General features: G+C 38.5%; 3 protein-coding genes, 1 non-coding gene and 1 pseudogene across 7 annotated transcripts; 3 read left to right on the top strand and 2 right to left on the bottom strand.

Annotated features, from left to right (window-relative positions):
• Positions 1 to 16: 16 nt before the first annotated feature.
• Positions 17 to 2673, top strand: LOC104699327 (pentatricopeptide repeat-containing protein At2g39620 pseudogene; annotated as a pseudogene).
• Positions 2674 to 2784: 111 nt separating this feature from the next.
• On the top strand, positions 2785 to 2856 carry TRNAC-GCA (transfer RNA cysteine (anticodon GCA)). The gene has a single exon. It is a non-coding gene; the product is annotated as a tRNA-Cys (tRNA).
• LOC104792786 (small ribosomal subunit protein uS8-like) lies at positions 2850 to 4077 on the top strand. Its single transcript, XM_010519011.3, has 4 exons — positions 2850 to 3048; positions 3214 to 3358; positions 3532 to 3692; positions 3850 to 4077. Exons 2-4 carry the CDS (start codon positions 3226 to 3228, stop codon positions 3946 to 3948), a joined length of 393 nt encoding a protein of 130 aa, XP_010517313.1. The 5' UTR covers positions 2850 to 3048; positions 3214 to 3225; the 3' UTR covers positions 3949 to 4077.
• Positions 4078 to 4195: 118 nt separating this feature from the next.
• On the bottom strand, positions 4196 to 11231 carry LOC104792785 (uncharacterized). Of its 4 annotated transcripts, none has more exons than XR_015559839.1 (11): positions 10836 to 11149; positions 10484 to 10574; positions 9523 to 10230; positions 9300 to 9421; positions 9065 to 9172; positions 8094 to 8967; positions 7343 to 7801; positions 6969 to 7276; positions 6733 to 6836; positions 6536 to 6658; positions 4196 to 6248 (listed from the first exon to the last, which is right to left on the bottom strand). XR_015559839.1 is itself a non-coding variant. In XM_019246996.2 (11 exons), the coding sequence occupies exons 1-11, from the start codon at positions 10911 to 10913 to the stop codon at positions 4473 to 4475; spliced, it is 4746 nt and encodes a 1581-aa protein (XP_019102541.2). In that variant the 5' UTR covers positions 10914 to 11231; the 3' UTR covers positions 4196 to 4472. The 4 variants fall into 4 exon arrangements, 2 of the variants coding, with proteins under 2 accessions (XP_019102541.2, XP_087310722.1); XR_015559838.1 differs by having other exon boundaries at positions 9285 to 9421; positions 10836 to 11117; XM_019246996.2 differs by having other exon boundaries at positions 6738 to 6836; positions 10836 to 11231.
• A 343-nt stretch (positions 11232 to 11574) lies between these two features.
• LOC104792784 (ACT domain-containing protein ACR9) lies at positions 11575 to 13814 on the bottom strand. The gene is made up of 6 exons (XM_010519010.3): positions 13426 to 13814; positions 13063 to 13293; positions 12858 to 12963; positions 12413 to 12737; positions 12044 to 12328; positions 11575 to 11946 (listed from the first exon to the last, which is right to left on the bottom strand). Exons 1-6 carry the CDS (start codon positions 13577 to 13579, stop codon positions 11800 to 11802), a joined length of 1248 nt encoding a protein of 415 aa, XP_010517312.1. The 5' UTR covers positions 13580 to 13814; the 3' UTR covers positions 11575 to 11799.
• Between the last annotated feature and the right edge of the window lie 753 nt (positions 13815 to 14567).

The following is a 14567-nucleotide window of genomic DNA, read 5'->3' as shown; positions in this document are numbered from 1 at the left end:
CTTCATGGCAATGCATGTATTAAAGGTCGAAGTCCATATCTTTTAAGAGTTTAAACAGTTGCAACCGTCCCGAGAGTCTCTGCAACGATTTTTTACCTATAAACCGCCAAAAAATCTGTAATTACATCCTTGTCGCCGGTGAAATGGCAAACACCTGCACTGCGCTCCTCCTTAAGCTCCGGGAATGTAAGAACTTCCGGTTACTTCTACAAATTCACAGCAGCTTGATCGTCTCAGGTCTTAAACCCCATAACCCGCTCATAAATGCTTATTCTCTCTTTCAAAGACCCGACCTTTCTCGCATCAATCTTTAATTCAGTTCAAGACCCAGGTGTTGTCTTGTGGAATTCAATGATCAGAGGTTACACGAGAGCCGGTTTACACAGAGAAGCTCTCGAATTCTTCGGATACATGTCAGAGAAGAAAGGTATTGATCCAGACAAGTACACTTTCACTTTTGCTTTGAAGGCTTGCAGATCTATGGACTTAGAGGAAGGTTTACGAGTACATGATTTGGTTGCTGAGATGGGTTTCGAGTCTGATGTTTATATAGGAACTGGGTTAGTTGAAATGTATTGTAAAGCTGGCGACTTGGTTTCTGCAAGACAAGTGTTTGATAAAATGCCTGTGAAGGATATTGTTACTTGGAACACTATGGTTTCTGGGTTGGCTCAAAATGGATGTCCAGGTGAAGCCTTGCGGTTGTTTCGTGATTTGCATTTGAGTTGTGTTGGGATTGATCATGTTAGTCTATATAATCTGATCCCTGCGGTTTCAAAGCTAGGTAAGAATGATGTGTGCAGATGTCTTCATGGACTTGTGGTTAAAAAAGGTTTTACCTCTGCTTTCTCTAGTGGCCTGATTGACATGTATTGCAAATGTGGGGAGTTATATGCTTCTGAATCCGTTTTTGAAGAAGTGTGGAGCAAGGATGACTCTTCTGGGGGAACAATGATGGCAGCTTATGCACATAACGGGTCTTTCGAGGAGGTATTGAAGTTGTTTGAGTATATGAGGAGATATGATGTTAGAATGAATAAGGTAGCTGTGGCAAGTGCTCTTCAAGCTGCTGCTTATGTAGGGGACTTAGTGAAAGGGATTTCAATTCATGAATATGCAGTGCAACAAGGAATGATGAGTGATGTCTTGGTGGCAACTTCTCTTATGAACATGTATTCCAAATGTCGTGAGTTGGAGATAGCGGAACAACTGTTTACAAATATGAAAGATAGAGATGTCGTTTCTTGGTCTGCCATGATTGCTTCGTTTGAGCAAGCAGGTCATCACGATGCAACTCTCTCTTTGTTTAGGGATATGGTGAAGATACATGTCAAGCCTAATGCTGTAACTTTGACAAGTGTGCTTCCAGCTTGTGCAGGAATAGCCGCATGTAGATTGGGTAAGAGCATACATTGTCATGCTATAAAGGCTGATATTGAGTCTGAGTTGGAAATTGCCACAGCTATTATTTCAATGTACGCCAAAAGTGGTTGCTTTTCCCCCGCGCTGAAAGCTTTTGAAAGACTGCCAATTAAAGATGCTGTAGCATTCAACGCTCTAGCACAAGGGTATACACAGATTGGTGATGCCAGTAAAGCATTTGATGTGTACAACAACATGAAGCTACATGGCGTATGCCCAGACTCGGGAACTATGGTTGGTATGCTTCAAACTTGTGCACTCTGTAGTGACTATGCTCGAGGTTCTTGTGTCTATGGGAAAATTATTAAGCACGGGCTCGATTCAGAATGTCATGTGGCAAATGCTCTTATCGATCTGTTCACCAAATGTGATGCCCTCACTGCAGCAAAATCCTTGTTTGACAAGTGTGGATTCGAGAAAAGTACTTTATCTTGGAATATAATGATGAACGGGTACTTACTACATGGCCAACCTGTAGAAGCTATTGCCACTTTCAGTCAGATGAAGGTTGAGAACTTTCAGCCTAATACAGTCACATTTGTTAACATCTTACGCGCAATAGCAGAATTAACAGCACTGAGAGTAGGAATGTCGGTTCATGCCAGTCTCATCAGGTTTGGAGTTTGTTCCCACACTTCCGTAGGAAACAGCCTAGTTGATATGTATGCGAAATGTGGAATGATAGATTCATCCGAGAGATGCTTTATCGAGATAAGAAACAAAGTAATGGTGTCATGGAACACTCTGCTATCCGCTTATGCAGCTCATGGTCTAGCAAGCTCTGCAGTCTCACTCTTCTTGTCTATGCAAGAAAACGAACTCAAACCAGACTCTGTTTCCTTCCTCAGTGTTCTTTCAGCTTGTAGACACGCAGGGTTAGTTGAAGAAGGAAAACAAATGTTCAAGGAAATTGAAGAAAGGCACAAGATGAAAGCAGAAGTTGAACATTACGCGTGTATGGTTGATCTATTAGGGAAGGCTGGTTTGTTTGGTGAAGCTGTGGATATGGTGAGAAGAATGAGAGTGAAAGCAAGTGTAGGAGTATGGGGAGCTTTATTAAATTCTTCAAGAATGCATTGTAATTTGTGGTTAAGTAATGCGGCATTGTGTCAGCTTGTAAAGCTTGAGCCACTAAATCCATCTCATTATTGTCAAGATGGGAGATTAGGAGAGGCTAATAATGTATCAAGAATTAAGATGGCTCCTGCTTGTAGTTGGATACAAGTTTGAGAATACCCAATTCATTGATTATTCTCTCTCTTTCACAGTACAAAGATATCTCTGATTCTTCTTCTCTGTATGAAGAAGTACAATTCTAGTTTTTGAGAGTTATATTAGTTAGTATACAGTTAAAGTCAACAAGGGCTTATAGCTCAGTGGTAGAGCAATTGACTGCAGATCAATAGGTCACCGGTTCGAATCCGGTTGGGCCCTTTCTTTTTTCCGTTTTTTATTTTTCCGGAAAACTCGTAAAAATATGGAAATGTAAAAAATAAGGGAGAGATTAGGGTTTTGCACTGTGCTTTATATATATACTTACTCTCCGTCGAAAACTCTAGTCTTAAAACCTTCGAAACTACCTGAAAGCTAAAATCTGCTCTGCTATATTCGTTGTACTACTCTTCCGTAAGTTTTTTGTTCTAACGTTTGAATATTCTGTAAGTACTAGAGTTGAAATTGAAATCGGCAGGTCCAGTGTCTGTATTTTATTATTCAACACCTGACTTCTATGATTCTTATATGTCAAATGTCATGGCTCTTATGTGGAAATCGTTATATTTATGTGTGTAGAGGCTATCGATAATGGTGAGGGCTAGCGTCTTAAATGATTCTCTGAAGAGCATGTGTAATGCAGAGAAACGAGGAAAACGCCAAGTGATGATAAGACCCTCTTCTAAAGTGATCATTAAGTTTCTCACTGTGATGCAAAAGCATGGTACATTTATTGTCTGAATGACCTTATTTGATCTTTTTGTTGTTTGATTTTTCCGAATAAAATAAAAATGTCAGGCTTGATTGAGATCGGGAGAAGCACATGGTTTTGATGGCTTCATATGTTTAGTTTTGACTTCAAAACATGAAAAAAAATTCCTTTGTGTTTGTTTATAGGTTACATTGCAGAGTTTGAATATGTGGGTGATCACCGATCCGGTAAGATTGTGGTTGAGCTTAATGGAAGGCTTAACAAGTGTGGTGTTATTAGTCCTCGTTTTGATGTTGGCGTCAAGGAAATCGAAGGTTGGACTGCCAAATTACTTCCTTCAAGACAGGTCAACAGTTAACCAATTCTTTCTTTTAATGTTAAAGGGAACTAACCATTCTTCTTAATTATTTGTGTTTCTTGAATAATCACTGATACCAATGTTTTATTGTGTTTGATCATTATGGACTCTGACATAGTATGTGCGTACAACCAAAATTATGCAGTTTGGGTACATTGTCTTGACAACATCAGCTGGAATCATGGACCATGAAGAGGCTAGGAGGAAAAATGTTGGAGGCAAAGTGCTTGGTTTTTTCTACTAGAGTGACTTTAATGAATTTGTTTTTTACTCTTTTGTTGATCTTTTTAATTGGTTATTGAGAACCTTATTTTGGCCGGTCCCAAGTTTGTTTCATTGCTTGCTGAATGAATTATATAACCTTTCATTATCATGATCGAGACAAAACCTTTATTAGACTTTGTCCAATCTTCTGGCTGATATAGCAGCCTAGGACAGAGTTCCATTATTGTCAATAAGTTTGAAATGCGTTGTTTTCTTGGATTAGAGAGTCACATGAAATGAACTTCCATATTAAAAATCTACAATATTCAAACGAAGAAGAAACACAAACTTTCAACACCAGTTTTATATTAAAGAGACTGAAAAAAAAACATCAATCAGAAGACATGTTAAACGTAGAATTCGTATTCGCTTACCCATTTGAAACTGTATATATTCCCATCTTTTTACCAAAAATATCCCCTTTACTTAATAGTCTAATACTAACTCTTACTTTAGCTATATAGGGGAGGGGACAAACCAAAAGACTTTGATACTGTCAAACTATCAATCAAGAGTGATTCCTTTCTTTCGCGCTGCTTCTTCGATCTCAGTACCTCTTCTCTCTTCTATACTTTTGCATAAACTCCTGTAACATCTCCATAACTTCACAGACATTGGATATACAGACAAAGCTTTCTTCAAGAATCTCTCAGCTCTTGTCTTGAAACCATTGATACTGCTCACTATTTCTCCAGCTTCCACCCATATATACTCCGGAGCTACTGGGATGGCACAAGATATTGTACTCACCAAATTCAGACCTGCCCAGAAATTAATACCCGAGGAGGAACCAGAATCTGAATGTTTCTCTTCTTTCCTTAACAGCTTACTTACAGACAAAGCCAGCGGGTAATTGCATGGAACCAACTGTAATATTGCTTCCACAAAATCCACCAGTTCCTTTTGTTTATTTAGCTTCTCGGGTACAAGAGATGGTCCGTGCCATGCTTCAAGAACAACATTCACCACTAAGTGTTCAGATGAAACTGGACCCAGCAGGTTAGTAACTAGCTTCCTGACTCTCGGTTTCACCCCGCTGTTGCTGATGAATTTCCAAGATAGTGGCTCTCTTCCAGGTAAAGAACTTGCTCTATCCAAGTAAGAGTTGAGTAATCTCAATTGTAGGTTGATTGAAAATTCACCAGTTGCTTGCAACTCGTTGATTAGCTGAAAGAGAGCATGCTCTCTGAGACAGTGCATAAAATGCTCGGGAGCTGTAGCTTTTAGTGCTTGGTCAATGGCCGAGTGAGCCTCGGTCCAGTTACGCTGCAGTAGATTATGGAGAGATAGATTAAGATATCCAAACATCACATCCACCTGACCCGATGCAACATTTAGATCTGATAAAGCTGATTCCAGCAAACTATTATCACCTTCTTCTTCATTAGCCAGTACTGTCTTATTCTTACGGGGCAATACATCCCACGCTGACACGTACCAACGGGACATGAGTTCTCTTGCCATGTCGTAGTTTCCTCTTTGCAAAGCATATTCAGCATACTGATTCCAAATACATTGTATGCATGATTCCTCTTTTGCTTCCTGCTTGAGAAACTCTTCATACCCAGACGACAACATATCCTTTAACTCATTTGATTGCATCCTAAGTGCTAACAATTTCAGCTCCAAGCAAGTTGGGTAGAGTTCAATAGATTCCTTCAAAATGTCCCTACAGCTTTCCAACCCATCTACTGCAATCATAAACAGGGCGTTGTTCAGAGCAAATACCCCAGCAAGTCGCTTTTGTATTCCATTTTTCGACAACCCATCATTGGTACAAGATTCTATGGAAAGCATCCCTTTATCAAATAGTCTGAGCGCCGTTTGCTTCAGCTCACCATCCAAATTAACAGAAGGCCATTCTATTTCAAGTAGTTCCTTCTCCATTTCAAGTCGTTGGACAATAGAGTCAGGCAGCTTCCTGTAAATAACTAAGTACACACAACAAACCCAGAACACACATTTGTCAGAATATGTTAAGCATGTGAGAATGTGAGACATCAGTGAAAATTCAGGGTCATCAGAATCTGCTGCTGGAGCCTGAAGCTTGGATATTCTCTGTATTGCCTTAGCAACATTCCCAGAAATGCACAAAAGGTTGAACATCTGCAACAAAACATCTAATATGCAAGCGCTGGCATGATTCTTGTTAATAGACCCAGATGCATGGTTGCAAAGTGCCGAGAGGGCAGCCTCATATGCAATTATTTGATCATTAAGTTGTCCTCGACTGTTGATGTACAAAAGCCAAATTACGTATGAACTGCTACTGTGTTTGACCTGAAGAGTTGAAAAGTTATCCCATATAAACTAAAGAATCAAAGCATTCTATAGTAAAGAACTAAGATACAAAATTAACTAGTAACTGGACAATGAACTGAAAAAGATAATAATATGCCAAGAATATATAAGTACGAAAACTGTAAAACACTATGAGCAACACCAAGTTGGATAAAAAAAAAAAAAAAAAAAAAAAAAACACCAAGTTGGATTAGATTTATGAATATATGCAAACATACTCAAACAATTAATAATATGCAGGCAATATCGTGGCAGGGATAACCTACCCCATAAGGAAACATATGTTCCCCATCTGATCCTTCATATGCATGGTAAATCAGGAGATAAACAGTCCAAAGAATCTCAGAAGTTGGGTCACTTTCAAGACCTTTTGAAAGCACAGAAAGGGCCTGAAATATATGCCACCAGAATTAGAACGAGAGCTAAATTTGATACAACAGAATATTGATAGGAAACAAACAACATTGCCTGGATCAAGCCTTCTGTCTGATCAACTGCCCGACAGAAAATAGTAAGAGCCTTTTCCACGGGTTCAACAGCAGCATCTGAACCTTGTTTAAGGATATTCTACGAATGCACCACGCAAGTCAGTGCAAGATGATAGTAAGAACATCAACAAAAGAATAAAATAGTGGTCAGATCTGCAGCTAGATATTAGCAAAATGAAAGATCAAAACTTAAAAGAAAGAGAAAACAAACCATCAAGCTATGCTTAATCGTGAAGTATGATGAGTATGTTCTTGAATTTCCTAGGACCTCAATTCGACCTTCATATTCCTTTCCAGGTACATTTCTGTAAAGCGAGTTCGATGAGACTAGGCAGGTACTAAAGTGCTTCCACCACATTTGTCCATGTCTTTGAGCCAGAACGGACTCATAAGACCACGAGTCAACCTTCATCGTATCCAAGGAGACAAGGTAAGTTGGTGAAAACACCGTGTCCAAAATCTGGGATCCTTTGGAAGAATTATGTTTCTTCGGATGTGAGTTTGACCTAACTCTACCACCTGCAATACCGATAAATTAGCAAAGAATTATAATTCTAGAACACTTTAAACACATTTTCTGCGTACCAGTAGGATCATGCAGACTTTGATGCAAACTGTTATCAGAGAAATCCTTGAAATGTTGCCAAACACATTCATCGTTATTGCACCTTCCACGTAACTCGTACATGCAGAGAGGCCAAGAAGGGTCCACATTCATATTACAGGTGTAGAAGCCAATGTTTTTCTCATATACTGCAGTATCAGTCAAGCTCCTATATTGTCTTTTATCACTGTATAGGCTATATGACTTGTTTTGTTCTGGCCCCAGAGATGTAATTGAAGACCCTGGGACTTTCAGATGATAGATTGTGCTCCGAAACAAAGGACATGACAAAGCTACAGACGATAAAAGGTCATTCTCTGGTGAAATCTTATGGGAGTCCATATCTACAGATGACTGAAAATTTAGCGAATGTTCCTCGATCGAGCGCCATTCAACTGGTGCTTTGGAGGGACTTCCTTGCAGTTTATTGGCACCTGGCTCTGAAATTGAAAACAAGAAGGCGTCTTACTGAAAAGAAAAAGGAAAGTGAAGCACATGGGGGCCACACGTTGGTTCAGCCATCTCGGACAATGCCTATGGGAACTCAATCACGAGTCAGCGAATTTGGCGCCAGTACATGTATTTGCTATCTGCAGTGTAGCTATAAATCATCTTCAAGAGTAGCCACTTGAATGCAAAAATTCATAAAATAACTATGCTATTTTTTCCCCTTTTTGCACAATTCATTAAATAACTAAGCAAAATGCCCATCTTTTACGATAAACTCCTTACCTCGAGAATCATTATGCTGATATTTTTCGGAGAAAGGACTACTGTCATCTCTGTGGGCTTGTTCACTTGCAACATCGCTTTCATCCCCTCTATCTATCACAGTCTCTCCATTGAAACATGTGCCACTTTTAGATTCTGCCCTCATGCCTAGACGCTCAAACAATTTCGATCTTAATGATGCTTCGAGAAGCAAAGCTTTCTGATTGCCTAGTGTTTGATCAAGATTTTCCGTTTGATGTCCAAGGTTGCCCTCGGTAGATTCATGGTCAACTGGAAATGACTCGTCCTCCGGTAAAATGTTTGCATCACTTGACGGAGAGCATAGTCTACTTGCAATTTGCTTGTTACTGCAAGGCAGTCCATCAGAGGTACTAGCACCAAGATCACTGCATGGTTCTGAACCCAAATTTTGTCCACTACGGGAATGTGGTGGAGGATGACTGCCACCATATTCACTGTCATATCTGCGGTTGCTTTCTAGTTGAGTATGCTGAACGATGTCTGTTTTGGTTGCCAAATCAATGTTACCACTAAAGTGAAACCCAGTTTCAGGATTCTCACTATGTATAGAAGGCCACAACAATCTGGAGTCGTTGACAATGAGAGATCCATAACGAGCAGATAAAACTTCTCTCTTACTGTAAAGTTCTGCACATCTGGCATTTGCCTCGATCAAAGATCTCTGTGCCTTTCTATAAACCTTAAGAGCATTTCTTTCCTCAATTTCACAAAGGTGCTTACGTTCTTGTGCTTCTTCCAACTCTTTGTCAAGCGATTCCTCTAGGTTCGTCAAAGATAGCATATCCAGATGATTATTTCCACGAGCTGTTGTATTTACCGGGATGTTCCAGAGGCCAGAACTATTCAAACAAGGCTAAATTGCAAGCAGAAAAGAAAAAAAGGAAAAAAAAAGTAAGGATCACAAAATTCTACCAGCCGCCTCCAAGTGTTTATAAGGATCTAGAAAAAACCTGATGGCTTCCATTGACTATTTTAAGTAACTGATCACTTGACACGCTCCTATCAACAGTTTTCATTCTTTCCAGTTCTCTTCCACCTTCGTAGTGATTTGCTTGACCCTGCAATAAATATAAATACACTTGAGTAAAGATAAAATTCTGGCCTGAAGTAGCATAGTAAATAATCTTAGAGTCGAATTCTCCAATTCTAGTAAAGGATAAAACACAAAACCATGGTGACACGTACAGCACTTTTTTGAAAGGCACTTGAGCTTGTATTTCCTTCTACAGTATGCTGAGAAATTAGAGGTGGAACTATCTCATCACTGTTACTTCCTAGGTGTTTGCAACTAGGATTTACATTGACAACTGCAATAAACATCAGAGTGTGATATCAGATATAGGAAAAATCAAAACACTGAATTACTTAACCAAGATAGAGTATATTCAATGTTTGCCTTTAGACTCACCTGGCAGTTGACTTTTACGAACGTCTGGCGCATTCATTGGTGCAGCAGCAGATGCTGGCACTCGATAATCAATAACAGGCTGACTTGTGTCAATTCCACCAACTTTTAACCGCTTCTTGGGAGGTTCGTTTGGTTCTGGCTGTCTAGTATCATCAGAAACAGTATTGACTCTCCTTGCTGGACTGCTTTTTGGGTTAACAGGATCCTTCTTCGGCTGCGCAGCCTTAAGCTTCAGCTCACTTTCCCGAAGCGCAATCTGCTGCTTCAAATCCTGAAGTTTATTGCGATTGGGCTCCAAAACCTGTTCAGGACGCCCTGTATTTTTGCTAACCGTCCTTTCGTAGGTATGAATATTTTTAGTGGATCTCATATCCTTAGCAAATGAAAGGTTGGAAACATTGGAAGTCGCAGCATGACTAAAGGCGCTAGTGGACAATGCCTTCTTTGTTATAGCTCTGCTATCAGTTTGTCTTGGTCCTTTCAGTTTTGTTTGTGAAAATGTAGACGGGTTTCTATTCCCAGACATGGTTCCCTTTGGTTGAATCTTTGATGTCTGTGCCCGTCCTTTACCATCAGATTCACTACCACTATCATCATTAGAGAAGTTTATCACGAGGTTGCTGTTGTTGCCCCTTGCAGGAAATTGCTTCCCATGAATGGAAGCAATAGCTTGCTTCGACGGTGGTTTAATTATATATCCACCGTTTCCTGTTAATTCACACGATAAAAAGGAGTTTGTTTCATAGGCAACTTCCAATAAGAAGAGTTTCAAACGACTTCAAATCATCTATATTGAAAAATTCAAAGACTCAAGAGAATCATGCTTCACACGCAACAAATTCACAACAGAAAACACACATTGGTAGTTTTGTACATTCATTTACAATGTTCACTAAGTATTTGCTCTAATAGTTTGATACCGATCCTAAACTCACGTGAAGGTCAGAGCTAATATGTTTACCAGGTTGACGCCTTTGGATATTTGTGTTAGCTGAAGGAACTGATACATGTTCAGTAAGAGGAGCTCTCGTGCTTGTTTCCATTGCTTGTACCTGAGAATAAAAAAATAAACATTCAGGAACAGTTGATTTGCCTCAATAAATGCAACACGAAAGCTAAGCTCTAGTCTATGAACATACGCTAAATCCATAAACCCATACAATTTTGAAACCAAGCGAACACAGAGTCAGATCTCAAATAAACACAAATCAAGAGAATACAAAAACCAGATTCAATAGCAGAATATATAAATTATTGAGTTGAAAAAAAAGAGGTATAATAGAGTTTTTGTTTAGGGAGAGAACAATACGTACGTCTTCGTCGGAGGCGGATAGCTCGCCTTCTTCTTTTCCGGTAACCGGAGAGTGTTTCCCGGTGGTTAATGTCGTCATCTTCGTCGGCTCTCGCGCCTGAATTTTACAAAAACCTAAAGATATCGAAGGAAGGAGGAAGGAGGAGAGTCACACACACACAGCTTTTCGTAGTGATTGGGACCTCTGTACTACTGGATTACTTAGCCGCCGATGGTGCACGAATAGCCACGAGCAACACAACGGAGGAGGATTACGAAACGACCAAACTAACCCTACCGCTTCGATTTTTAACTATCCTAATTAACGCGTTTTCCTGTTTTTTTGTTTTTTTACTTTCTTTTTAACCGTTAATTGTTAATCCGTTAAATCTCAGTTACCAAAAGGTAAATTAATTATAATTTTGTCATCAATTCTCTAATAAATTAATGAATAAATTACTTAACCATTCATTTTCCTTTTTTATTCAGTCATAATTCAAATCGGATTAGTAAGTACTTATTAGATTAGATGTATACATTGATGCAACCCATATAAAACAAACAAATTTTAGTATCTTTAAAATAACGTAGAGACATAAATTGTTGGTACTTCTCATTATTGATGGCAACTAGAGAAGACCTTACAAATTTTGTGGCATAGCCTCCACGAAATTGATCTATAATTAGATACGAATTGTCTAAATTACCATATTATTCCTAATGTGCATGTTTACTATTCAGATTTACCTTTGCAAACTGAGTTTACAAGCATTCATTCATTCATTGCAATTGCGCTATTGTCCTTTTACAATTTTCCAAATCTTTACAACAAGATTAGCTCCACACAAAAGCAATCAAACCCCGAATCACAACCTCTTCATCTGACCCTGAAGCCACAGGCGAAGACTCGATTTCTTTGGCCCCTCGAGCAGAATAATGTTCATTAAAGCTCTCTCTCTCTCTCCCTCTCTCACTGAGATTCACTTTCACCAACCCATAAGTGTCTTTGTGACTCTATCCACTATCTGATTTCTCGCACGGAGACTAGCCAACGGTAATTCACGACTCTCATCCAAAAGAAATCTATAAACTTCCCATTGTCTGTCTAAAGTCGAATGCCTCCCTATCTCAGCCTACAAGAAAAACACAACAATTCCAAAATTAAAACAAACAGCTAAAAAGCTTACAAAAAAAGGTATCCAGTATTATTGTTATTATTATTATACTTACGGAGAAAATGCAGATTCCTAGTGATTTTAAAGCGAGTGTGACATCGTAGAAAACTCGTGGTCTTCCTTTTCCAGATAGCTCCACAGGGTTAGCTACTAATAGCTCAGAATCTGGTCCTCGGTTCACGATGATCACTCGCAAAGGACACACCATTTCCTCCTTAAGCCGAGCACAGAAGTTGGCTTGATGTTTTGAGTCCGATATCTTCTTCCCGTCTGTACCTCTAACAAACAAGTCCAAATTCCGGTAGCCTTTAACCTTTGAGGAGAATCTACCGTATGCAATCTGGATCAAGAAGAAACAAGTGCTACTCAAGTTCTCTACAAATCTTTCAACAAAATCCAAGGTAAGGTTGAGAGTTTTACGTACGTGGACATCGCAGTCTTTGGAAGTCCTGAGGATATCATAGAAAAGACCCTTTTGATCAACACAACGAATCTGAAGCAAGGTATGCGCGGGGCTCAAGTGATCATCAACAGTAAGAACCGCTTTGTTGGAGCTAGAGCTGCTAATATCAGACCCATCTGGGCCAAAGAGCTCATCAGCAGCCAAAGGTGGAAGTGAAGAGAAGCGTTGCAAACTTTCTAACTCGGGTCCAGCTAGTTCAAGCTCACAGCTCACACCATGCTCACCAAGCACAGCCGTTAGATGATCACACGTTTCTGTTTGCCTCTGTTTCGTATGCAGCAGATCCCTGTTATATATATATATATATATATATATATATATATATATAAACAACAAGAATTATATCATAAAACCACAATGCTAAAAATCATTGAAACATGAGAATCAGATATAAAAGAAAACTAACATTGCGTCGGTGATGAAAAACATATCAAGAACTCTTCCATCAGGTGTTGTCATGACTTTAACTCTTTGAATCGTAAACTCTAACTCTGTCAGAACTTTAGTAACATCTACAACCACCAAAATTCTTCTAATCAACAATCTTTAAAAAAAAGAAAAAAAAAACAGACAAAAAGGATAATACTTTCATAGAGGAAAAAATAACAAACCATGAAGCAAGCCTTTACGGTCACGGCAAAAGAACTTGAGAAGATAAAGGGAAGGAGGAGGAGGGATAGAGACATTGGATTGAAGAGAGAAGTAGAAAGAGCCTAAGCAAGAAGGACAAGCAGATAAAAGGCGATTCTTTAAGCTTTCCCAATCAATCTTAGGAGAGCTGTTATTATTATCTGGAGTAACCCAAAACACTATATAACACCATCTCCCATCTGTTGAAAAATCTGCAATTTTTTTACAACAATCGAATTAGAATTTGATGAATCTTAAAAGAAGAATATTCGTAAAGGTAAACGACAAACAGAGTATATTCTTATTTAACAAGAAAGGGATAACGAAGTAAAAAAAATACAGACCTGCACGGGTAATGGAGAGACCAAATTCGAGGATGATTCTACAGAGAGTAGAACCTAAACCGGATTCATCAGGACAATTGACGGTAACGATGGTGGGATCGCCGGAGATTTTTCCAGGTTCGATTAAAACGGCGTCGTCGTTGAGAATTCCCATTTTTTTTTTCTTTCGGCTAAATTCCACCGTTCCGGATTCAACAACAACAATGAATGAATGGGGGGGGGGCGATGTTGTAAACCCCGACCGAACAGAGGAAAAGCAACAATGTCGGGGGAGAAAAGAAAAGCAAAAAAAAAAAAAGGAAAGAAGAAACGAGAGGAATTTTTTTATATATGAATTTAATTTGTTTTTGTTTTTTTAGGTTTTAATTTTAAATGAGTTGTTGTCGTGGTGCAGTGTGGGACCTACGTGTCTAGTCATACACACGTAAGAAGAAAAATAAAAAGGCTGGGTTGGCTAATGAACACGTATCCGTCGTCGTTTATCTTTTGAATCTGAGGGTATTATCGAGATTTCACGAACTGTATTATTAGTATTTGTTAAGACGCCGCGGTCCGTAGATTTTAAGGTAGATGGATAATTAAGATCTTTTTCTTATTATTATTATTATTATTATTATTATTATGTGTGGGCTCGTTTTAATACAAATAATTAACAACAAATCATTCACGATTTATTGTAATAAGATATTCGTATGATGATAATTGTAATAATACCTGTGGTGGGAAATAAGTGGTTCTACTTTTTTAATTTAATAAACCTGTGTATTTTTTTAAAATTAAGTTTGGGAGAAGGAAAGATTAGGTTTGCTATTTTTATTTTGTGCCGTGTTTTAAAGGAAATCCATAAGTAGTATGACATCATGTGAGATGCATGGATTGTATAATAATGGTTTTGTTGATTACATAATGTGGGATATAATGACGAAAACTAAAACTTATAATTTGTGAGATTAATGTGAAGTCAAACTTTTTTGTGATTTGATATGACTTTAGTCATTCGTTTTTCTCTATGATCATATTTTGAATATATAGGGTATTTTTTTACATAAGAGACACACAAAAGAGAACTTTTGAATTTTTGGATAAAAATATCTAAGGTCTGCCTTAGATTTTTTATTTTTATTTTTTTATCATTCATGTGC

The sequence above is a fragment of the Camelina sativa genome, chromosome 6, assembly GCF_030686135.1.
Source record: "Camelina sativa cultivar CO46 ecotype springtype chromosome 6, ASM3068613v1".
Lineage (NCBI taxonomy): Eukaryota > Viridiplantae > Streptophyta > Magnoliopsida > Brassicales > Brassicaceae > Camelina > Camelina sativa.
The sequence above is the reverse complement of the archived record's forward strand: the minus strand, read 5'-3'. Positions and strand labels throughout refer to the sequence as shown.